Source organism: Triticum urartu, chromosome 5, assembly GCF_003073215.2.
Source record: "Triticum urartu cultivar G1812 chromosome 5, Tu2.1, whole genome shotgun sequence".
Lineage (NCBI taxonomy): Eukaryota > Viridiplantae > Streptophyta > Magnoliopsida > Poales > Poaceae > Triticum > Triticum urartu.
The window spans coordinates 323,095,007-323,119,571 of record NC_053026.1 but is presented as its reverse complement, the minus strand read 5'-3'; the positions used below and the strand labels follow the sequence as shown (position 1 = coordinate 323,119,571).

The following is a 24,565-nucleotide window of genomic DNA, read 5'->3' as shown; positions in this document are numbered from 1 at the left end:
TAATTTATTTGGGTTATGTTTAATGATGATGTTTAATTGGGATTGAGAATGTTGTCAACCATTCTCAATGTTTAACAACTACCATGATAGTTAAATAAATTTATTCCTTTGAAGTAGGAAAAAATTGGTTTTACGCAAAACTGTAACCATAGAGCTTTCCACCGGCCAAATATGCATATAGTATAGCTGTTCATTCCATTATTCTCTATGTGTGACCTTGCCAGCATATTCCATGTGCTGACCCATTTCGGGCTGCAACGTTAATGTTGCAGACTTTTCAGACGATGATTAAGGAGTTTTAGGTCGTGGTTCTATACTCAGTGATGCCGTTGGAGTTGATGGACTCACTTATCTTCCAAGCCTTCCGCTGTTATCGTTATTAGATGGCCTTAAGTCGTATTTATTGTAATAAGTTCTCTTATGAGACACTCGATGTAATAAGTGTGTGATTGCTACTCTGCTATAAATCCTCCGAGTACTGTGTGGTGTCAGCCTTACTGATCCAGGGATGACACCGGAGCACAGAGATCAGACTGTTTGAGGTCTGGTCGCTACAATGAAGGCGGATTGGTTCGGGTGGGTAATCGCGTCAGCAAGCAGGGTCACCCTATTGGCGTACCCTTTGGCCAGGATCCGGAATATCACATTAATCACTATGATTGGCCGAAACTGGCGGATGTCGGAGGCGCCCGGGACCTTGGGGATGAGGGTCACAATGCCATAGTTGAGACACCCAAGATCCATAGCGCCCGAGTAGAATTCCTCAAACAGGGCCATGACCTCCGGCTTGATGGTCGGCCAGAACGTCTTAAAGAACGTTACGGGCAAACCATCTGGTCCCGGAGCCGAGGAGGGGTTCATCCCTTTAATAGCCGCGAGAACCTCGTCCTCGGCAAAGGGGGCCACTAAAGCAGCATTGGCCGCATCAGAGACCAATTGAGCACCCGGCCAAATGTCGGGGGCGAGACTAGCCCCACCCCAAGGGGTGGGGGTAAATAGGGCTTTATAGAAGCCATCTACATGGGCGCGGATGGCCGAGGGGCGAACGAGAGGCGTATCTCCATCCCAAAGGCAGTGGGTGGAGTTTCGGCGCCGGCGGCCGTTCGCCACCGCCTGGAAATAGGCGGTGTTGGCATCACCCCGAAGTACCCACCGCTGGGTACCACGCAAACGCCAGTAGGCCTCTTCATCAGTGTAGATGGTTGAGAGCTGGTCTTCAAGGTCATATCGCAACGTCCACTCATCCGGGGAGATTCCGGACGTGTCAGCATGGGCGTCCAGAGCTTGGATAGCCAGCAGGAGGGCCTTTTTTCGCTCCCGGAGATCCCGGCCAAGGTTGGCACCCCAACCCTTCATGAATTGGCGGGCGAGCTTGGCACAGAAGTGCCACGAGTCAACCGCAGACATGGCGCGATGAGGGGAAGAGCGGGCAGAGATCCAGCGAGCTGCGAGCGCCGCCCGGAAGCCGGCCTGGTTGAGCCAGAAGAGCTCAAACCAAAAACACGGCGGGGTGGGGGGCGCTCGTCGGCGGTGGAGAGGAGGAGGGGACATGGTCAGATCCAATCCGGGTAATCGCCCGAAGCGAGGCCAGGGGGCAACATAATTCCCATTCCGGGGAAACTAGGACACGATCCAAGACGGATCGTGTCGGGTTAGCCTGACGGTTTGTCCAAGTGAACCTGGCACCCGTCCGATCCAGCTCACGGAGACCCAGCTCCGTGATCCAATCATTGAATAACTGCATCCGGGGGAGGTTAATCCGGTCATTATTCTTCTCATCCGAGGATCGGATGAGGTTAAAGTCTCCGCCCACAACAACTGGGAGGAGGGAGTTGGAGATCTTCAGATGAAGCTCCTCTAGGAAGGCCGGGGAGCGGTTATGGTCCGCCGGACCGTAGACAATCACGACCTGCCATTTGAAGTTGAGAGCCCGCTCAAAGATCTCCATACTAACGAAGAATTCACCTCGGTCCATACCACCAACCTCAAAGGCGGCATCCTTTACCCCTAACAGGATGCCGCCGGAGTGGCCTGTGGTCCCACTAGAAGGGAGCCAATGCCAAGCGAAGAGGTGAGAACTAAGACACTCGAGCTCGTGGAGGGAGAACTCAGTGCGCATGGTTTCCTGGATGGCAATGATGTCGATGTGTTCGTCTCGCATGTATTTGATGAGTTGGCGGTGGCGGCCATCATGGCCGAAGCCGCGGATGTTCCAGAAAAGGGCCCGCATCTAAGCCCCCATAGGGGGGCTGCTTGACCCCAGGACACGGGAGCCGCTTTGCGCACGGAGAGCAGTAGTGCGAGAGCGGGTGCGGCCCCGGATCACTCCATCGGCCACCGGAGCGACCAGACCCACGGGGGTCGCGGTTGAATCCTCGGTAGGCCGGAGCAAGTGCGCCCGAGTCTCAGCCAGCTTGCCATCTAAGATCTCGCGAGCCCTAATGGCCGCGATCTGTTCTAAGGGGGGACCAACCTCCCCTCTGAAAACGATGGCCGAGTTAGTGGCCACCTTGGCGAGGTGGCCAAGAGGGACAGCCTCAAGCACGGAAAAGGAACAACTGGAAGAACTGGGGGGGACAGGATCCACACCTGACTCGAGGTTCCAGACCGCCGCCCGGAGCTCCACACGCTCAGCGATGGACGGAGCCGGGGAGTCCGCCGGACGGGTCACATCAAGGCGGGCGCTGCGGCGGGACGCCGTCACCGGCGTCGATGTGGAGCGGGGCCGCCTGGCGTACGCCACCGTCGGCGGAGAGTGGGCGGAGGTCGGAGTGGTCACGACCACGGCCACCGTCGCGGTCGGGGAGGTAGGCTGAGCGAGGTGAGCGTCGGGGGGCACCAGCGAGGGGAGCGGGGTGACGAGCTCCAGGATGTCGCCAGCCGCAACGCCCGTGGGTGGGAGGGACGGAGCCGGCGCGCCGACGGGGGCGCACCCGCCGCCACCCATGGGGACCGGGGAGGTCGAACCAGGGGGGCCGGGGGGTCCGGGACCGATGGCGAGGCGCGAAGGGCGGAGTCGGCGGAGGGGGAGCGCGGCGGCGAAGGTGGCATGACGAGCAGGCCCACACTGGAGATGTCACTGGCCGACTCGGACGGAGGTGAAGGGGGCGCGGCCGGCGTGGAGGCCAGGTGGAGCGCCACCGCGAGGTCAGCGGTCGCCACGCGGGTGCGACCCGCCCCTGAGCCGTCACGGCCCGAAGGTGGGTTGACGAGCTCGCGGGATGGGTAGCGGGAGTGCTCAAACAAGTCCTCGTCATCCTCAGGGTCCTCGAGGCATGAGTGGCAGGACCGGCTGTGGCGGGAGTCGTCGGCGTCGGCCGGGCCGCCCCCCAGGTGGCTGTCGTTGATGAAGCGGGTGTCGTGGTTCTAACTCTGACAGTGAGGTAGGGGGTGTGTATGGAGAGGCTAGATCTCAACTATGGAGAAGTTGTAAATACACCAGGATGTACGAGTTCAGGCCCTTCGCGGAGGGAGTAACAGCCCTACGTCTCGGTGTCCGGAGGCGGTCGATTGAATTATGCGTGTGTGAATAACAGGGTGCGAACCCTTCATACTGAGGAGGGGGGTGGCTTATATAGAGTTCGTCGGCCCTCTCCTGCCCTCAGTGATGCAGGGTTTAAGGTACGTTTAAGGTTGGGCGTTACTGGTAACACCCCTAATAAAGTGCTATAATGACCATAAAGACTACTTAATAGCCGACCGTTTGCCTGCTGAGTGACTTTAGGTCTCCTGGCAGTCGAGTGGTTGGCTTCATGGTCGAGTGATAGCTTCTTGGTCGAGTGTCTTGAACCCGTCGAGTGGGATACCTCCAAGTCGATTGAAAGGTGACTTCTTCTAGGGATGTCCCTGGGTAGGGCTCTTTGGACAGGTCCGTGCCCCTACCCTAGGTACATAGCTTCATCAGCGGGGGCGGCCGATGTGGTTCGGAGGCTCGGGGCAGATCTTGAGGTCGTAGCCGTCGTCGTTGAAGAAGACCCGAATCGTGGCGTGGAGCTTGGAGGAGTCCAGGCACTTCACCTTGACCCGGACCTCCTCCTCCTTGCGAAGAGAGAGCTCGTCGACCACCACCACCTTGCCCAGGATCTTGGACATACTGCGAATGATTCGCTCAGACCGGGCCACATCCGGTAGGCTGGCGATGAGGAGCCAAGCCGTGTCGAGGACCGCCACGTCCTTGGGATCCCACTTCGGCTCTGAGATGTTCACCACAATCCCGTTGAGGGCCAAGGTGATGTTGTCGCTGCGGGTACAGAAGCCCATGCTTAGAGCGTCGGGGAAGATCACCGTGAAGGTGTTGGCAGCAGTGGAGGTCACCTGCCAATCCCACGTGCATCTGCACAAGTAGTTGAGCTCGGCATCAATCAGCTCCGGGGTGGCGACAGCCTCGCCAATGACAGTCACGAGAGCCAGGAGCGAGGGGGAGGGAGGGGGAATCTCCGGGACCTCGATGTGGAAGAAGCCCATGTCCTCGATGCCATGCCCGTACATCACGATCTCCTCCGTCACCGGGCGGTCCGGGCAGAGAATCGCGGGGTGTCCGGCGTCCTTGCAGAGGTAGCACCGCGGAGGGTTGGGGCAGGCCACTTGGAAGTGCCCGGACAGGCCGCAGTTGAAGCACGGCGGACCGTCCGAGGCGGGAGTGGAGCCCGGAGGTGGGGCTGCCGCGCCGACGGAGGGAGCGGCTGCCGGGGGCGGGGGGTCCCTTCTTCTTCTTCTTCTTGGTGCCCAGGCGCCCCCGGTTCCCGTTTCCCCCATTGGGCGGCGGGAACGAAGCTTGGGAGTGGGGGGGGGTTGGTAGCGGCGGGTGGCCGGGGCGGCGGTGACGGCGGAGAGGGACTGCTGCCGGGGAGATGGAGACTGGTCCCGACGGCGAGACGGGGAGGGAGACCGCCGCCGGGAGGATTGCCGGGACCTCCCAGCCGGAGATCGCCCGCGCTCCCGCGAGTCAGCCCGAGGGGGCGAGGGGCGCGCCGAGGACCGGGAGCGGCGGTCGTCCCGGGCAGGGGACCGGCGGGCGGAGCGGGGGGGGAGCGGCGGGCGTCACGTGCCGGAGAGCGATGAGCTGGGCGGGAGTCAAGCTCCTGACGGAGGTTGGCCTCCCACCAGAGAGCATCCGGCGATGGACGAGGAGGCGCACGGCGGTCGTCCGCACGGCGCTTAGGGCGGCCCGCCCCATCACCCCACTCACGGGTCATGGTCGGCGAGGTAGGAGGGGAGGGCGAGCGGGAGCCGGCAGGGCCGACGAGCCGGGGGGAGGCGGCGGGCAGGGCAGCGTCGGGGGGAGCGGGGGGCGACGCGGGTGAGATTGGCTGGCGAGGGAACCCTAGAGGCGGCCAAATGGACCGTCTCATCGGGCCGAGGCCCACCCGAGGGCGCGGCTGGGCCGCGGGGGGGGGGGGGGCCCGGGCCAGCACAAGTCCAGCGGCCTGCGAGACCCGCGGCGGCCCAGGAGCCGAAGCCCGTGGGAAAGCGCTAGGCAGGCGGCCCACAGGGCGGCCCCCCACGAGCGCGGCCCGGTAGGACCAGCCAGGGGAAACCAAGCGAGGGGTGAGGGTTTCCCCAGGCACCGTCGCGGAGGTCACAGGCGGGGCATGGCGGGGGCGGCAGGGCCAGGACGCGGAGGCACGGCGGCGCCGAAGGCCGAGATGAACGGGCGAAAAGGGGACCGCCTGTAGACCACCGACAAGAGCGCCATCGAGGGCGTCGCCGGTGCGCCGGCCGGAGCAGGGGAGAGGGCAGGGGAGGACGGAGCCAACACTGAGGATCTCCAGGAAGCACGCGCGAGGCCGCGGTCAACCTGGCCGGTGACTCCCCATCCACTAGAGCGGCGACCCCGAGGGCGAGAGCCCGAGCCCCAGGACACGCCTTTCGTACTCGCCGCCTGAGACACGCCCGTAGGCTGGCGCCGGCGCCGGGCGTCCCACAGGCAGCCGGACTCCCACCCCTGGGAGTCGAGCCACCGGCAGGAACAGACCGAGGCGGCCGAGCCGGAGCCTTGGGGGGGATGCGGTCGCGGCAGACGACGGGGCGCCCCGCGGCGAGGTCGTCGACTTTCGCGAGGTCGGCCCAGACCACGCGCGACAAGGCGGCGGGGGGAGTCGGCGGCGGAGCGGCCGGGGAGGGCGCCGGCGGGCGGATGGGGGCCGAGGAAGGGGAGGGGAGCTGAGCCCGCGGCGGAGCCGCCGGGTCGCCCAGCGCGTCGCCAGAGCTCGAGGGATCCATCCGCCCTCCCACTCTGTTCCTGAGCAATGTTAGTTTCACTGAATGCACATCAAAACTATAGGTGTAATTCTTACACTGCAGAAATGTTGAAACTAGAAACATGTCTCTACAAGAGAACTGCTATTTGCATTACTCTGGGCACATAAAATGTCCAATTTCGTTATTATATATTTAACAAATGATATGCATATGGCAAATGAAATTCGACATGCCAGATTTGCATTTTGCCTGACTGCACTGACAGAAAGACCCGACTAGATTACACAAGAACTAGACAAGCGGAAAATTGAATTTTTGGTGGGGCATGCCATAATTTTATTTAGATAGCGAGAGATCCAAACTTTTTATAGAGTTAGGGCCTCTTTGATTCAAAGGATTTTTATAGGAATTTTAGAGAATCAGAATCCTTAGGAATTTTGCATACGTTGATCATTTGATTCATAGGATTGAATCCTGTAGAAATTTTTCCTGAGGATCCCTACTATATTTCATAGGATATCATCCACTCAAACCTCTTGACAAGAATCCTTTGCTTTTTCCTATGATGCTATCAAACAAACCAAAATCCTATAGGATTCTAATGGCCATGACACTATAATCCTATGTTTTTCTTATGGACCCTGATAAGTGCCATACGTGTGGGCTGAGGGAGGTCGGTCCACACGTCCTTCTAGCCACCCATCGTGACACGCCAGACTTTTTGTTTTTTCACACATGCATGCAAACAGGGACAAAAACATATGATGTCAGTGGAAATCTTTTGGGTTTTCAAACTTTAAAATGTTTTATCTCTTAAATGAAACATCCAATTGAAAATCCGTTTTCACCATTAAATCCGTTGTGACGAGGACTCCAAAACTAGATCCCATATCGATACGCTTCGACAATATTTTTTGGTGATCAAAAGTTGTCGTGTCTAGTGCACATAAATTGCCATGTTTACACCGAAGTTGCCATGATATGTGTCAACTATTTTTTCTTCTAGGTTTAAAGTAAATTTTGACATGTTATAAAAAAGGGAATTAAGAAACTAAACTTGCTATGGTGAATTACTAAAATTTGTCATGATCCATGAAATAATTTTGACATGGTTCATAATTAGAAAGAAATCCGTCGTCAATTACTTTAAAAATGCATGGTCAATGACTCAAATTTGCCATGAACCGTAAACTAAAATTGCTATGGTGAATTACTTAAATTTGTCATGATACATGCACTAAAATTTGCCATGGTTCATACAAAAAATATTTTTCATGGTCAAAATACTAAAATTGCCATGATCTATAAACTAAAATTGCCATGATGCATGAATTAAATTTACCATGATGCATGAATTAAATTTGCCATGGTTAATTAGTAAAAATTGCCATGGTCTATTAATACAATTTGGCGTGAAAAGTAGTTGAAATACAATGGTAGCTTTAAATCTAGAAGAAAAAAGATAGATGAAACATATCATGGCAACTTTAGTGTAAACACTACGGCAACTTCAATGTAACATTATGGCAACTTTTGGTCCAAAAAAAATAGTCGTCGAAACATATCAATATGGTATCTAGTTTTGAAGGTCTCGTCCAGACGGATTTAATGATGAAAACGTATTTTTAATCGGATTTTTTATTCAATAGATAAAATATTTGTAAGTCTGAAAAACCAAAAAGATTCCACTGATGTCATCTGTTTGATGTAGCAAAATGGATGGTAACGAAGACGTTTGGACCATGTTGCTTCATGTCACACGTGTGACACTTATCATTTGGGTTTTCCTATTCCTACGTTTTTTGAATCCTGCGAAACAAAGAGACCCTTAGCATAACTACTCTAAAAATACTAATAAGTCTATCACTGGCACGCCATCCAAATCAGGGCATGTTTAGGTGAAGTCCAGGTTCCATGCGTATTGGATTTGCTTTCCTTAACCCTTAAGTGAAATAAGCACCATGGCTTGTTAGACGACAGGGAGAACCATGCTTACATGAACTCAGAGATCTATTGATGCTTATTTTGACATATGTAAATTAGTATTTTGCTAAATACCTCTTGAAGGAAGTCAGCATCCCCTTTTCTTCCGGGGCACTTAAAGCCACAAGATTCAAAGAAACTCATAATGCAGCTCTTCGGACCATGGTATACGATTTGTCCTTCAGCCATCAAGATAATATCATCAAAAAGTTGGTAAGTCTCTGGTGCGGGTTGAAGGAGTGAGACCAGTATGGTAGACTCTGATATATGAGCTAGCTGTTGGAGACAAGAAACAATTTGGAAGGTGGTAGAACTGTCCAGCCCAGTTGATATTTCATCCATGAAGAGCGCTTTTGATGGTCCTACTATCATCTCTCCTGCTTGTAAGAAACTTTTACAAGTGAAAAAAAAAGTATCCAGTATCGAATTAATTTATATTATTATCCTATATAGACCAAAATTAAGGTTGGGATTACATAAACTGAATATAACACATTACTAGCTACATTCTAAAAAGTAGGAAAAAAAATTCATGCTAAGTTGATTCATTCAGGCTCATGTGCTTTCATCACAACAGAAGTTTATGGTCTACCATACCCCTGTTGTTAGCTTTGTTGTGGCGAGAAACTCATACTAGCTCATGGTAATAATGAAGTACAGAAAGCATTGACAAGATCAATTGGCCACCAGAAAAGGCGTGTACCTTCCAATATGCAGTTAAGGAATTTTAGTCAACGAATTGCACAATTATTAATTTATTTATCTTGCAAAAATATCTTTTACAAGAATATAGTTGACATAATAAAACCATCCTGAAAATGTCATATGTATTGTAAATTCACCTGTCGTTAGTCTTTTCTTCTCACCGCCTGAAATACCTCTTCTCATGGCATCTCCTACTAGTACATCAGCGCATATGTCAAGTCCCATTATCTGTGAGCCAAGAATAGATTATGCACACGATAAACATTGTGCGCTGGAACCAATGAATGCTTCTTTGAACGTTGTTTACCTTCATAATGTAGTCTGTTTGGATGCTTCTTTCTAAACCATCCACAGATATTGCCTATAAAAAAGTGGACAGCAATTGTAAATGTTGCAGCTAAACTGAACTGGTCTGTACAAGCATGATATGATTGCTTTTTTCAAGAATCAATAGGAAAGAATCCCACTGGAAATTTATGATGGCACTTGAAGATGGTGTTTTCAGGTTTGATTCAATATTATCAGAGAAAGGGGTTCCAACGGGCACACTCAGAAATGTTACAACATTATAACAAAATAGGTCAGTATTTACCTTCATATATGTATCTATGTTGGGGTCAGGGATGATCCCAGCCTCCTTCTCCCTTCTAATGACTTCCTTCATGATTTCTATTTTGTACAAGAAATTGAGAGCACTTAGTTTAGTAGATAGAAAGGGTAATTAGTATTTCCTACGATCAACGTATTTATGACTTTGGCACATTTGCTTCGATTAGTTAGTTGCCTGCTGTCCCTAAAATCCTTTAGTTAACCAGGTCCCAGAAAAAAAATTACCTGCTCTGCTGCCAACTCCCTGGAATCTTGCAGAGAAGTCAAGCGTCTCCCTGACAGTCATCTCAGGGACATGAAGATCATACTGACCAATGTACGCTGCTGTCTTCTCTGGAACAAAATCTTGCAGCTTGACACCATTGTAGTCGATTTCTCCTGTTACCTATGCACCCACACATCCATAGCATGTGAGTTAAAGGAAGTACTGAAATACATGGCACACAGTATTTTCTCTGTTTTCTGTGTGCAATTTCAGACCTACATAGAGCTCATAAGTGGCAGCTAAACTGCAGAGTCTATGGCCATTATATGAATGACAAGGTACATGTGTCGATGGGAAAAAGAGTGGGGATACCTTGAGACTTTTGTTGAGCTTTCCAGCAAGTGCTAGCAAAAGGGTGGTTTTGCCACAGCCTGGGGGTCCAAGGAGAAGGGTCATCCTGCATGTGCACACAGATTGATGTTACATTTGCATACTGATGATGTGGAAGGAAAGAGGGAATGTCGATCAGTACACAGGTGTATATAGCAGGAGGAAGCTCACCGGGAAGGTTTGAGAATGCCGGTGACATCTTTGAGAATGTGAATCCTTTCTTGGTTACGGTTGAAGCCGAGCATGGTGGTGAGCAGCTGCAGATGGCAACGGTGGCATTTGAGCAAACAGGTCGCGAGGCGAGTGGTAGGTTTTGGGTCGAGAAATTCTCGCCAACCCTGGTAAATGGGCCTCTCGAGCAAAAAAATCAAATTTCTTGAAAATTTTGAATGTAAATACTCAAAGTATGCCTAAATATAGGAGCTTTGCTACACGTACAGGAGGTTACAGGGATGAGGGGTTTACAGGGTGTTGTGGCGGTTTTTAATTGGTCATTAGTAGAGGCACGGGCTCCACCCCCATTGAAATAGGGGGGGGGGGGGGTGTTTAGAAAGTTTGAAAGGAGCCTGTAAAGACCTGTAAAAGCCTGTACGTCTAGCATTTTTGCTAAATATAGTACCATTTGTTGTCCAACGTTAGACCTTAGTGCTGTAGTAATTACACAACCGCACGTCAAAGGTTCGATTTGCCAGTACTTCATCTCTTTTACTGTTTTGAGTGAATTACATTTTTTATCCCCTAATTTCACGCGTGACAGACATTCTCAGTTTATACTAAATTTAGGCAAATATGTGCCACATTTTACCCCTTTTAATTTTCTCCCAATTTCCTGTTCTTTTTTTTGCGAATCAATTTCCCTGTTGACTGTGCATGTCACGCCGGCCTTTTTTTCTGGTTTTGCGGCTGACTAGTTTTTACAAAAGCTAACTGAACCGTCGTGGCTAGATCCAAACGAGGACAGGCGATGGAGCGGAGAATATCTGGTGCACCGGTGCTTGTAGTGCTACCCACTGGCGAAGCTTAAGCAAGGCCAAACAGGCCATGGCCCGCCCAGTTTACAATTGAGACCACACTGGCCCATGAGAGAAAAAATACTGTGCTTTTCTCTATACAGGCTCAAGCTCCGCCACCGATGCTGCCGGTGCACTGAACTCATGTTATACAATTTAAAATGTTCTAAAAATCCTGAAAAATATTTAGCACATTCACACAACATCAATGTAAGTTTTGTCACAAAATTTCAAGTCAAAATTCGAAACATAGCTTGGAAAACAAAGATGACAAATTCAGCGCTGAATAGTACGTGACATTAGTTGGGCTTTAAATTTGGCCCATTATCATATTGATGTCAAATTTTTCATTTTTGTATCTCAAGAAATGATTTAAATTCTGATACAAAATTTTGTCACAACATACATAGATGTTGTGTCACTGTGCTAGATTTTTTTCAGATTTTTTAAAATGTTCTATGGCACCCGGTGCACCGGCAGCACCACAAGTGTGGGTGCACCGGATACATTCCCAAGACGATGGAGTGGGAGCCTCAAGCTTTAGCCGCCGCCGCTGGAACCACTGTGGCTGGATCCGGACATGGGACGTTCTAGATGCCACCAGTTGGCTCCTTTGAAGTAGAGCGTGTTGGCGAGCACGACAGCCGTGGACAAGTCAATGAAACCGGAAGAGAGGATGTTGCGGATGAGCTGGTTCGTCGTGTCCACCACGAAGGCGTTCACACGCTGCCGGACATGTCATCCGAGTGAAGGATATTGCTACCATTCATGCGCTGAGAGCAACTCCAACCAGCCGACCCATTTCGTTGGGTTGCGTCTGTTTGGGTCCATGAGGGCAAAAAACATGGCTCAACACACGGACGTAAACGCATATTCTGTCAGCCTCGTGTCCGTGTGGACACAAATCTGGCCCAAATTTGCGCCCGATTGCGTCCACATGGACACAGGACGGACGCGACGTGTGTTTGCTCGGTGTCCGCCTTGTGCCCGCGTGTCGGCCACCCAACCACCACCACCGGTCCTATTTAAGTCCTCGCGTGCGGGGGGCTGCGCGTTAGTCACCCAACCTCCTCCCACGTGTCCTTTTTAATGCCATGCATGCGGCAGTGGGGGGTCGCCTAGTCCACTTCCGGACGTCTTCTTCCCCTTGCCCACCAGCCGCCCGACACCCAGCCCTAGCCGCCGCGCACAATGGGGTTCTGGAAGCATGGCAATCATGTCCACGAGGCCGGCTGCTCGTCGGGACACCGCGACATGGTGCTGGGCTGCTGCCATGCTTTCGCCTCCATGTGCCTGTCGACCGCTGCCAGTACTACCGGGAGCATGGCGTGCCGGTGTCGTGGCCCGACATGAACCTGCCCCACGGGCGACATCTCAACCCCAATAGGATTCCGGTGCCGATGGTGTCGGCCGCAGGCCGTGCGCGGCTGGCGGAGACCCACTGCCGCCGTCCTCAACTCCCGTCCGACCTCCTCCGCGACCCAACGTATGCGGTGGAGTCAGCGAACTGGGACACGTGATTCACCGATGAGCATGACAAGCACTCGCGGCTCCACCACCATCGTTGGTGGTGGAGGAGGATCAAGAGGCCGAGGAGCCCTGCATTGCGGCCCTCTAGGAGGCACAAGGAGGGCCATCGAGAAGTCCGAGCTCGAGGAGCTCGCCAAGTGGCTTGGCCTTTCACAGGCATTGGCCGAATCAGCGGCCGGAGTGCAAGCAAAAGCGCCCCCACCGACACCAGCTCCGCCTGCGCCCGAGCCTATGGAGGAGCCGTGGCAGCTGCAGGGGCAATCGTGGTCGTGGACGAGCACAATGCTGGTGTATATGTCGTGCATACCCGTATGGCTGGGCGCGATTAACAAGGAGGCCAAGCGGCAGGCGGCGCAACAGGTGGTGGTGCAGGCGACACACCAGGATGCGGCCCAGCAGGCGTTCCCGTGGATGTCGGCGCCGGTCTTCGCCGACCTGACCAAAGAAGAGGATGATGACGACGCCTTAGATCTACCGATGCTAGCTGTTTTCATTTTAATGTTTTTTGTTTTAATTAATATAAGACATGGACTTCTACTGGCTGTTTATTTTTTTATTAGTTCCAAAATCCGTCACGACCAAAGAACAGGACGACGAGGCCTAGATCAACTGCTGCCGGCTGTTTTTATTTTAATATTTTTAGTTTTAATTAACATAAGACTGGACTTCTACTAACTATTTTTTTAATTATGAAATCCGTCACAAATGTGAAATGCATCTGTCCGCTTTGGACACATCTACGGGCCGGTGGACAAAACCGGGCTTCGGTGTCCGCCTGCTGACCAAAACGGACACATCTTTGATTCGTTTGGGTCGGTCGGTTGGAGTTGCCGTGAGGGACGGATGCTGTTGGCCTTCATGTGATAATTCGTCACGGATGAGCTGATGAACAGGGGTGGTTGTGCAACCTGTGGATTTTCTAGGTGCAGTGACTATGAGTCTAACAACTTGTCTTGACTAGTCTATTAGTCTCATTCTGATTGTCAACTAGTTTTTTCGTGTAGACTGGCTCGTTGAGTCGAGAGGTGGAGTGACTAGTCCAGACATTGGCCGAATAGACTAGTCCAGACTAGTCTAGGTGTTTGATTCGTTTGATTCAATTTAGGAGGGATAAGTAAGCAGCGCTTAGCCCGTGAAAGGATTTTTTTTTTTGCAACCCTAGCTTTGTGGGATCGCTCCACAACGAGCCGCTTCACCTGGGACCAGACCGCCGCCACCATCCATTGACCCTCATCACCACTGCCACCCACCACCGGCGTCGGCGGTTGCCAGAAGCATTATGACGCTCTCCCTTTGTTGATTCTACTTCTTTCATGGCCTTTAAAGCAAGTATAATAAGGTTTTTTTTTGAAACGGAGGCAAAAGCTTTGTCTCATCCATTAAATAAGAGAAAATATAGTTTGTTACAAGCAGCCCGATTACACGGCATGGGAATTACTCTCGCAATATTATTGACCCTAGTTATTTTGCACCGGCGATGATCCAGAGGCTGGCCTCGGTCGTGATGGAGGCAAGCAATGCAGTCGGTGGTGCACTCTTCTGCTTGAACACTCTCGCGTTTCGCTCGTTCCAAATAGTCCATTAGACAAGCATGGTGAGGGATGCCTTGGCTTGTCTGAATGGTGTGGCGCTGTCGCAAGTACTTGCCCACCAAGCCTCAACCGTGTCGAACAAGGGCCAAGTGTTTGTGTCGAGCCTGAGAATGTGGTATTTGTCAATGACCAAAGTCCATAGCCTTCTCGTGTAGCGGCACTTGTAGAGGAGGTGAGTCCCGCTTTCTTGCACCCTCTTGCAAAGAGGGCACATGTCACAATTTGGCCATCCACGCTTTGTCAATCTATCGGTCGTCCAAATTCTATCTTGAAGAGCTAACCAAGCAAAGAACTTGACTTTTGGAGAAGTCCAAGCCTTCCAAATCATTTTATCCATGGGTGAGACGACCATCCCTAAGAACTGTGCCTTGTATGCAGATGCCGCCAAATATTGCCCAGTAGCCGTGTGCTTCCATAGGATGTCGTCCTCGGTGAGCTCATCGAGTTCGACCTCGTGCAAGAGCATCCAAAGAGTGAAAAAATGTGAGATGTGCTCGACAAAGACGTTGTTTGGTGGCTTGATCTTTAGAATCCATGCGTTATGCTTGAGGGCCTCCCGCACCTTCCATTTTTTTCTCGTGGAGGCCTCGTGAATGAGCGGGGCAATGTCCCTTGGCATGCGCCCAAGGAGCCAAGGCGAGTCCCAGAAAGGGGTCTTCGCACCATTACCGACTGTGATAGTGGTGGATGCATAGAAGAAATTGAGGTCCTCCACATCACACGGGTTTCCCAATCCCACCCACATTTTGGCGGGCTCCTTCCATTCATACCATGGCCAGCGCAACCGGAGAGCACGCGTGAACTTGTCGGTGTTGAGCACCCTGAGTCCCCCATACTCGAGAGGCCGACAGACAATCTCCCAATTTACCTTGCATTTTGCCCCTGTCGTCTTGTCTGCGCCAGACCAAAGAAAAGCTCTCTCAAGCTTATTTACATTGTGAAGGATGGTTTGCGGGATGACCAACGGCGTGGCGAGGTAGACGAGTTGGGAGGTGATTACAGACTTGACAAGAGCCGTTCGTCCAATGGTTGTGATATTTTGTCCCTCATAAGTTGTTAGCTTGCTTGCAACCTTATCCACCAGGAATTGAAGATCCACCAACTTTAGCTTCCAAACGGATAGGGGGAGTCCCAGGTAGCGCAAAGGGAAGGACGTCCGCGTTGCCGGCAAACCTTGGGTTAAAATACCCAAGTCGAGATGGTTGCAGCGGATGGGCACAAACGAACTCTTGTGGAAGTTGGTGCAAAGGCCCGTGACCTCCCCGAAGCCCCGCAAAATGTTTGCAAGGTTGTCCACATCCCTTTTGATTGGAGCCACGAAGACTACCGCGTCGTCCGCGTGGAGAGATGTCCTCATCATAGGTCCTCTTCCCCTGATTTTATGTAGGAGCCCCTTTCTCGTAGCCAGCTCAAGAATTTTTTGTAGCGGGTCAATGGCGATGACGAAGAGAAATGGGGATATGGGGCCCCCTTGCCGGAGGCCCTGGCCATGCTTGATTGGGCTGCCAGCAATACCGTTGAGAATGATCCTTGAGGACGATGAGGTAAGGAGGGCCGCAATCCAGTTCCTAAATTTTCTTGGGAACCCTCGCCGTTGGAGTAGATCGAGCAAGTACTCCCATTTGACGGTGTCGAATGCCTTGCGGATATCAAGCTTGAAGAGGAGCAAAGGGGTCTTGCTCTTGTGAAGGCGCCGAGCAAAATTACGAACATACAGGAAGTTATTGTGGATGCTTCTTGTTTTGATGAAGGCGCTTTGGGCGTTGGACACAAGGTCTGTCATGTAGGGGGCAAGCCTTAGGGAGAGCACTTTCGCAATGATTTTTGCGATCGAATGGATGAGACTAATGGGTCTATAGTCAGTGATCCCCTCCGCTCCTTCCTTCTTGGACAGGAGCACCACATTTGCGGAATTAAGCCACTGCAGGTTTTCGGTGTGGAGGGTGTCAAAGTTAGTAATAACCCTCATGAGGTCGGGCTTAACAACGTCCCAACACTTCTTGAAGAAGAGGCCCGTGAATCCGTCCGGCCCCGGGGCCTTGTCACTTGGCATATCGTTGATCGCTTCAAGGACCTCACTCTCTGTCATCGGGGATTCAAGGCCATGCAAGTCAAGCTATTCCAAATTTAGCTCCTCCCAATTGAAATCTTTGCGGCTTTTGGGACCTCTCTTCATGCTTGTGGAAAAATGGTCTTGGATTATCTGCTCTTTAGCGTCGTGTTCGGTGACCCAACCATGCTTATTCTTGATTCTGTGGATATGATTTTTTTCTCCTTCTTGGAGTAACTCGGCGGTGGAAGAATTTGGTATTCGCGTCCCCCTCCCTAAGATTGGTAATTCTTGCACACTGCTTCTTTCGTGATCGTTCAAGCACAGCGAGGGCAATGACCCTTCTCTTGAGCCTAGATCGGAGCTCGTGTTCCTCGGCGAACAAGGGCCTGTTTTCTTGGGCAATGTCTAGGCGTAGAATCACCAAGAGCAGGCCCGTCGAGGGGCATGTGCTACAGGTGCGATCGCACAGGGCCCCCAAAATCATGGGGCCCCAGATCGGGGATACAAAACTAAGTAAATCAGCTCTACGATGAGAAAACCCAAGAAGCTAGAGCCCGCCGGTTTATTTTTTTAATCTCCAACGCAGCACACGCACGTAAATTCTTCTCTGTCTCCACGTAAAAGGAAACAAAACATTTTATCTTCCTCCATTCATGCTCCATCGGGACGACAAAGATCAAGGGCTCGACCCGGCCTGCCGCACCCCTTGCCAGGCTTCCGCGCCCCATCCTAGCCACTCCCCTGTCTTCTCTGCAACAGCCTCCCCTTCCAGCCAGCGACTCGGTCTCCTCCACTCTGACCCAGCTTTTCCCAAATTCCCATCTTGCGGAATCCCTTGGAGTGGTAGCTTTGTCGCCAACTTCTTGTTCCCCAAGCCAGTTAACCTCTCTGATATCGACCCTCTCCCTTCTATCCCTTGTTGCGTAATGTTATTTCTTTCTTGATGTTCTCTTTCTATAATTATGCATTTTTTGTGTTTGTGATTTATGCTGATTACTTGCAACGGAGTGTATATTGTGAGTTTATACCATGAAGGGAATTTGTTTGCAAGGTGTTTGTGAGAATGCTTGAATGGTGAAATTGTTCTTTTTTGTAGACAGTCAAAACTCGATCTCACATGATGTGTGATCTGCTGACCACGTCTGACAAGTCCAACCCCTAACGAATGCACTATATAACTAACCGTCGTCGGCATTAGTCAAACACTGGAGTAGGGAGCACTATGCGCCCCGCGCGCCTGGCAGCCCCCCCTCGAATTCAAATAGTTCATTAGTTATCCGAATTTAGGATCTTGTTTTGCATTTCGCACCGGGGCCCCAAATTCCTAGAGACGGCCCTGACCAAGAGAGCAACTTTGTGGTGAATTTTTGCCTTTGAGAAAAGGCCTCGGCTCCATTCGGATAGGCGGAGCGCCGTCTTTCTGAGCTTGTGGAAGAGGATTTGGTACGGCTCAGTGTGATCCACTGTTTCGTTCCACACCCTTAGAACCACCTCGTTGAAACCGGGCATGGACGCCCAAAAGTTTTCGAACTTCAAGACTCCTGGCCTTCTCGGGCCCTTTTCATCAGCAAGCAGTAGCGGGCAGTGGTCGGAGAGGGAGGAGGAGAGTGCATTCAAGACACGTGTGTTGAAAATTGCATCCCATTCGGCATTGCAAAAGAAAGAGTCCAGTTTGCACAAGGTTGGGTTAGTCCTCTCGTTGCTCCAGGTGTATCTTTGGTTTTGGAGATGGATTTCTTTGAGTTCACAACTCTGAAGCGTCGCCCGGAAACGGTTAATTCTGCTGCGGTTTACATTCCTCTTATTTTTGTCTCTTGCCCTATAAATCTGGTTGAAATCTCCTGTGGCAAGCCAAGCCAATCCAGATGGCGGTTTCTGGCTTAGGAGCTCAGCAAAGAAAGCTTCTTTGCAAGCGGGGTCTGTGGGGCCATAGATGGAGGTGATCTTGAAGAGTACGTCGGTCCCTCGCACCCCGACCATGGCGGAGAGACAGTAAGCTGTGAAGGTGATGTTGGACACATCAACAAGAGCATCGTCCCAGAGCAGTAAAATGCCTCCCCTAGTGCCATTTGCCGGTCTTTGTGCGAAACTGCGCAGTCTCTGCCCACCCAAAAAGGCTGCCATGAACTGATCGACATTGTCAAGTTTTGTCTCTTGGAGACATACAATATGACAGGAAAACGAGGCAATCGTGGCGTTGACCGTAGTGCATCGATCCGGGCAGTTCAGACCCCTCATATTTCAACTGAAGAAATTAATCGGTTGTTGTAACATTATGTAACCAGAACCACTCTGTAGTCTAGCCTTTCAATAGCAACATGCATAGCAGAAAACAACAACGTCCAAGGCATCTTTGGTATAATAAGGTGACATAGGCAGGGTGTAAGACTTCAAATAGAATAAGGAAGAGAAGAGAAGCGGGCTACAAACTAACAGCCGGCTGCAGCACATGTTAGACTTTGTGAGAGAGGAAGATGGGCCATGTATCAATAAAGTATTCCTTTGTACTAAAATTAGTACAAAATTAAGACATTTTTTGAGACGAAAAAAATAGTACTTATATACATCTAATTATTGTACTTGCTGGCTATAAGCTTGGCTATAGACAACATGGTAACATCATATTGCCAGCAGCCGTTGTGCTCCTTCCCTTACTATTCTCTACTGTTGTGCTTCTCCCCAGGATCGATTCAATTTATTTTATAAAAATATTGTACACCATACTGCCCGTCCCAAAATAAGTATCGCAGATTTCATATAAAATTAGTAGTTGAATATTGTAAGTTGAGTACTTACATTACCAGTCGACAGTCAAGCAGTAGTGTAGACTAGTCGCCGTCAGTCTACGAGTCTCAACCTCGGCTCCAACTCGTGACTCCTCAACTCGTAATTCACAAATTCTTGCCTGGGTGAGCATCCGGACATGCCAGCTCGCCTCCTCCTGCTGCTTCATGATCTCGAGCTTGTGGGCCTTGCTCTAGAGCAGGCTCTCGCGGCCCTTGACGCGGAGCAGCTGCGCTGCTGCGGGATGAGCCTGAGCAGCGTGATGGCGGTGAGGCACTTCGCGACGGTGAGCAGCAGGACGAGCACGAAAGGGTGGGGTTCGTAGGTGAAGGCGGCGAGCAGGTGGGTGAGGCCGCAGAGCACGATGAAGGCCCCCAACTGGAGGCGGCCGGTGCGGAGATCCGGGCGAAGACCGCCGCCGCGGACGAGTCCCAGCACCCGCCCCACCTGGTACCTCCCCTGCAGCACGTTTGTCTTCCCCTCCGCGACATTCCCCCTCCCCCCTTTAATACTACTCGATCGAGTCCAGCGAGAGGCCGTCCGGGGCGGGCCCTGCCGCCGCCGACGACTTCGACTCCATTCCGGCCTCCTGACGCCTCTCGCTTGCTCTGGCCGCGGGAGATTGTGCCCGTCGTGATGGCAGCGGCGCGCGGCGGCGGGCCCCTGGTCGCCTCGTGTTACCCAGAGCTTGCAGCGCGGCGCGCACGACGTGGGGAGGGAGGGAGGGGAAGGAGAGGACGGAGGAGTCAACCGCAGCGGGGCCCGAGAGGAGCACGAAGGTGCCCTGTTGAGCGTGTCGCCGGCGAGGAGATTGAGGAGGAGAGGCGGACCGAGCCCGGGACCCCGCCGGCTGGTGCCTCGCGTCATACGGCCCGTGGTGGCCGCCGCGCTGGCTGGCTGTGGCCGCTAGAGGCCCTCCTCGGGATCGTTGGGGTCGAGCGGCGGCGCCCTTGTTCTCGCGCGGCTGCCGGATGCGGAGCATGGCGGGGCTCGTCCGTGCGGTGCGGTCCGGTCGTGGCTGGGCGCGGACCAGGACCAGCTCGGGTCCGGTTCGCTACAGTCCGAAAACACATGCAAAAAAACAAGGGCGTGCACGTCCGTCGGTGGCCTGGTCGCCAGCCGTCGGATCTGACGTCATCAAGCGGTCAAGTGTCTTTTACAATCGCGATGAAAGTGATTTTGTGGAAAATTTCACAATATAGGTGATGTTAAAGAAACCTTTGCAACAGAGATTATGTTATAAAAACATCATCGCCTCTTCAACACATTGCAACATAGCTGATGATGTTGCAGAATTTTTTTTACAACAAAGGTGATGTTAAAAAAAATAACCGCCATTGACTCATCTATGATGTTGTTGTTGAGCACCATTGTCATTTGCCACCGTTGTTTGCAACACCACGGCTATTGCAAAAGCCATAACAAAATCCTTGTTGTGAAAAAGAAAAAAAAGGTATTTGCACATCCGAGCCCAGCTCATATGGCCATGGACAGGCTCAAAGCTCAAGTCCCCCCTTCATGACGGAGGTGGTGCACGGAGAAAGATTGAAAGCGAACGTGGTGTGCATGTGGATGGTGCCGGGCAAGGCCGCGTTTAAATAAGGGTGCAAGATAGGCCAAACGGTGAGTTGTGTCAATGCGGGCGTGCCAAACAGGCCAAGCAGTGGCGAGCCAATGGCCGAAACCGTCAGGCGTTGCAACAACCCTACTCAGTCGTCGTTGCGTGCTCGCGGCGCATCCGCTCAGCCTCTCCGCTTGGCGCAGAGCCTTGGTCGCCTTGGCCTAACAACGTCAATCGGTCGCGAAAGTGGACTTCGCCCTGCGCCGTCCACCTTGAGCCAAACCAAGTGCTCGGATTCCTCAAACCCACTCTGAGGAGCTAGCCGCTGATCTGGCACCGGCTATGAACGTAGCTCTCCGCGGTGGTCTTGGACTGGTCGATTGGCTACGCCCGTGCAAGCGCGGGGTCCATGAGGACCCATCTCGACGTGACTTCTGACCCCGCAAACAACGCCTGATGTTTTGCGCCACCTCGGAGGCCACCGCCATCGAGCTAGTAGGGACGTGGATGCCCGTGTTGACGATCGTCGGGGAGAGCACCTGCTCCTTGTTGACGGCGACCAAGTACCACTGGCTCCTAGACTGCTGACGGCGCCGTTGCCACCTCCTTTCTGTGGCGGAGACGGCTGCATGGTGGGTTGAGGGCTTTGCCTTGACGCGCAACCCCTCCTTGACACGATGCCCTGATTTAGGCGTTGTGGTTGGGCGAGACCGGGAACATCAAACCATGGTGGAAGGGCGACCACTCGAGCTGTGGCTCGAGCTTCCGCACGTACTCCTCGTCCGCTCGCGCAAACTTGGTGAGGAGGGGTGACTCCGTCGTTCCTCGTCGTCTAATGAGAGCACCTTAGTTTTGACCATGGGAGCGGGCGACGCCAACGAGCCTGAAGACCGTGGGCGGCGACGCCAGGAACCATAGCTTTCGCGCGGATCCGAAGGGGTGTGTCTCGAAACACTTGTTGTCGTCGAACTTGCACATCACGACGACCCATTTGCGGAGGTGTGCAGAGGAGAGGAGCAACGATAGTGTGGGTAGGGCATTGCGTTCACCGTCTGACTTAAATAGTTGGGGCAAGCAAACTGGCGTTGTTTCAATGAGGGCACAATGACCGAGTTAGGCTTCTCGGTCGTCGCATCTGCGTGAATGCCTTCATGGTCAGCTCTCCGGTCACGTTCGTCTAGCCGGCATCAATGTGGATAGACGGTCGTAGAGTCGGGTCCGCTCTGAGCGACATGAATGCGGACAACGATTTCAGAGGGTTCATGAGCGGACGTGTCGGAGGAGGTTTTGGATGGGTCGAACGTGTCAAATGCACATGTGGCAGACATCCGAACGGCTGCAAACTTTCTCTATGTTTGATTCCGATTTATGAGATTTTAGACGTCCGGACCTGTCCAAACATTTTTTACGAGTGCCATTGGATGACAAAAAATATCCCGACACAGCCTGATCCCTACCGTAACTGGTAGTATGATTTATAATTTGAATATTTTTGTTCCTTCTTTAAGTTGGCCCGCCCAGGTTTTTTCTTTACCTTCGCCACTGGCCTCAACGGGTTAGCTATCACTGTACTAGATAAATAAATTAAGTGAGTGCTTTGTGAGGAGAAATGGAGCGACCAAAGAAATCCGCAGATCCCACCGGCGAGGGCGCGGATCCCGGCCTCCTCCGCTCGCTCTGGTGGCGGGAGGAGGTGGGGATCCCGTTCCTTAGCTTCCGATGTGTAGATAGGGTAGGAAAAGTGGCCGACGGTGTCAACTTAAGGAGGGGTTCGTCGCCGTTCTGGGAAGATAAATCCGCCATTCTTCCCTCTCCTTGCCGGTGCTGGTGGTGCTGGCATGTGGACGGCGCTGCTCTCCGCTGATCTACGGATCGAGTGGTGGTTTGGATCTCAAGTTCGTTCGAGGCATTGGCGATCTGTGGGATGATATTGCCCCTCGGGGGTCTTTGGACTGCTGGAGTTCTTCGTTCCTCGGGCTGGGCGGCAAAGCGACGTCGGCGTCCTGGCCTTCTGGGATTCGCTCTCCCCCCTCTTCGTCATGGTGTCGACGTCTTCCCTATCGTCGATGCAGAGGCAGGGTCATGTGCTTGTGGGGGTGCTCCAAGGATTTCTGAGATGTATTGTCGCTGGTGTGGTTTACTGATGGCCGTCCTTCTTCTCTTTCCGCCATGCTGGTCCTCTAGGGCCGAGGTTGAAGACTTCTCGTCTGTGTTCAATCCATCTGCAAATTCCAAGGTCATGCCGGCTCTGTGTGGGAGCGGCGACAGCAGCAACGGCGGCGCCTCGGCAGCCTGCGATGGTTGGAGGAGTGGGTTGGTTCCCCAGGGACCTGTTTGTATTTTCTTATCTTGTTGGGGTGCTTTGTACCACTGTTCGGTTGCAATATAAACCAGAGGTCCTTTTCGCAAAAAAAGAAACTATCACTGTGCTAGCATATAGTTTCCGTAAACATTGAGTTTAATACTGAACAGAATCAACAGTATAACATATTACTACTCAGACATTTTGTCTTTGAATTTCTTTTTCTGCCTTGAAGTTGACGGGATTTTTTCTTCGCGAAACCTTTTATACGAGTACAACAGAATGTCAATTTTTTTACGAAAAAGTTTCGAAATTGTTTTACCTTTTTCGTATATTTTCTCTCCTATTAGGTTCAGGAGAGCCAAATAATATTTTCCTTCAATACCTATCTATTAAGGCGACGCTACACGTCAGCCATCCGCCACCTCTGCATCCATTCGACCAGGGCTATCCAGCGGCCCGTCCCTTCCCACCATTGCAACAAAGCGAGTGCTGCAGAATCCTTTGCAATCGACTTCTTGTTGTAGAAATTTTTGGAACAGAGGTTCTGTTGTAGAATTTTTTTTATGAGTGTGCGGAAGAACTTCCGTAATACAAATAGTGTTGCAGAATTTTTTTGACTTAATTTTTTGCTAATATGGGTGTTGTTGCTGCAGGACTTCTGCAACATAGCTGATGTTACCGATTTTTTTTTGTCTTAACTTTTTTTTTCAATATGAGTGTTATTGTGAAAGGATTTCTGCAATACAGATAATGTTACAAAAAAACTGTAAGTCTGTGTTTGATAGCGAAGTACTGCAGAAACTATAGTATTGAAAAACTGCAGTATTTTTGTCTATAGGTACTAGATATCACAGTTTTGAGATATCAAAGTATTTCGTAGTATTGGAAATATTGTAACAGTGTTTGGCTGGTGCATGTTTACAACAACGTAAAGTGGCTAGCTAGCTGTTTCATAGCAATTGCAAACATGCAAGAATTAGCTGACCGCAAATTGAACGGTCATGCATAATCAGACCCAGCGGCATGCTATGCATCAGCGGTGGTCGCAGCACAGCGGCGCGGCACGGAAGCGCGCGGTGTCGCTCTGGCTCGGCTGCAGCTTGGCCGGCAGCAGCGAGCACGGCGCACTGAGGAATGGGGCGGCATTTGGGAGCAGAGCATGCACGGCAAGCCGCGGTGAGCAAGGACGCGAGATGGTAGAGCTGCACACGTACGGTATGGCCATGATCGTACACAACGGCATGAGCAGTCTCCAGCCAGCAGCGTGCGTGACTATTGCATGAGCAATCTGGGCATGAGTTGCTCGGGGGGCAACCTGATGCACAGCGTGTACGACGAGAGGAGGAGCGCAAGTGGGAGCAGAAAGGACACCATTTTTTTTTTCATTCCTTTTTGTTGGTTTGTTCCATGGCCAACGATTTTCCGGCCGGCGGCAGCTTGGAAGCGAGGAAGGCGATAACGAAGAGTTTTGTTTTCTTCGCATGCTCTGTTTTTTAAAAAAAGTCCAGGGTTCTTTTTTTAATGCAGAGAAAATATCACAGTTTTGACAATACTACAATTTCAATACTACAATTTTTTATTGTTGCCAAACAACTCACGGTAATTAAAACCATCGTATTTTAAAAAACTATAGTATT

The 24,565-nt window shown here is 51.7% G+C and overlaps 2 protein-coding genes across 3 annotated transcripts in view; both read right to left on the bottom strand.

Moving 5' to 3' along the window:
• The window catches only part of LOC125508828 (ABC transporter G family member 41-like), a 44,292-nt gene that overhangs the window by 18,795 nt on the left and 932 nt on the right, over nt 1-24,565 (bottom strand). For both annotated transcript variants that reach the window (XM_048673620.1, XM_048673621.1), the window contains exons 2-8: nt 10,265-10,350; nt 10,076-10,160; nt 9,724-9,883; nt 9,482-9,558; nt 9,197-9,250; nt 9,027-9,117; nt 8,260-8,561 (exon numbers count right to left, since the gene is read on the bottom strand). In XM_048673620.1, coding sequence (XP_048529577.1) covers nt 8,260-8,561; nt 9,027-9,117; nt 9,197-9,250; nt 9,482-9,558; nt 9,724-9,883; nt 10,076-10,160; nt 10,265-10,350 — 855 coding nt within the window. The remainder of the gene's footprint in view (nt 1-8,259; nt 8,562-9,026; nt 9,118-9,196; nt 9,251-9,481; nt 9,559-9,723; nt 9,884-10,075; nt 10,161-10,264; nt 10,351-24,565) is intronic.
• Nucleotides 18,046-20,589, bottom strand: LOC125508829. The gene has a single exon (XM_048673622.1). The coding sequence runs from the start codon at nt 19,927-19,929 to the stop codon at nt 19,228-19,230; it is 702 nt and encodes a 233-aa protein (XP_048529579.1). The 5' UTR covers nt 19,930-20,589; the 3' UTR covers nt 18,046-19,227.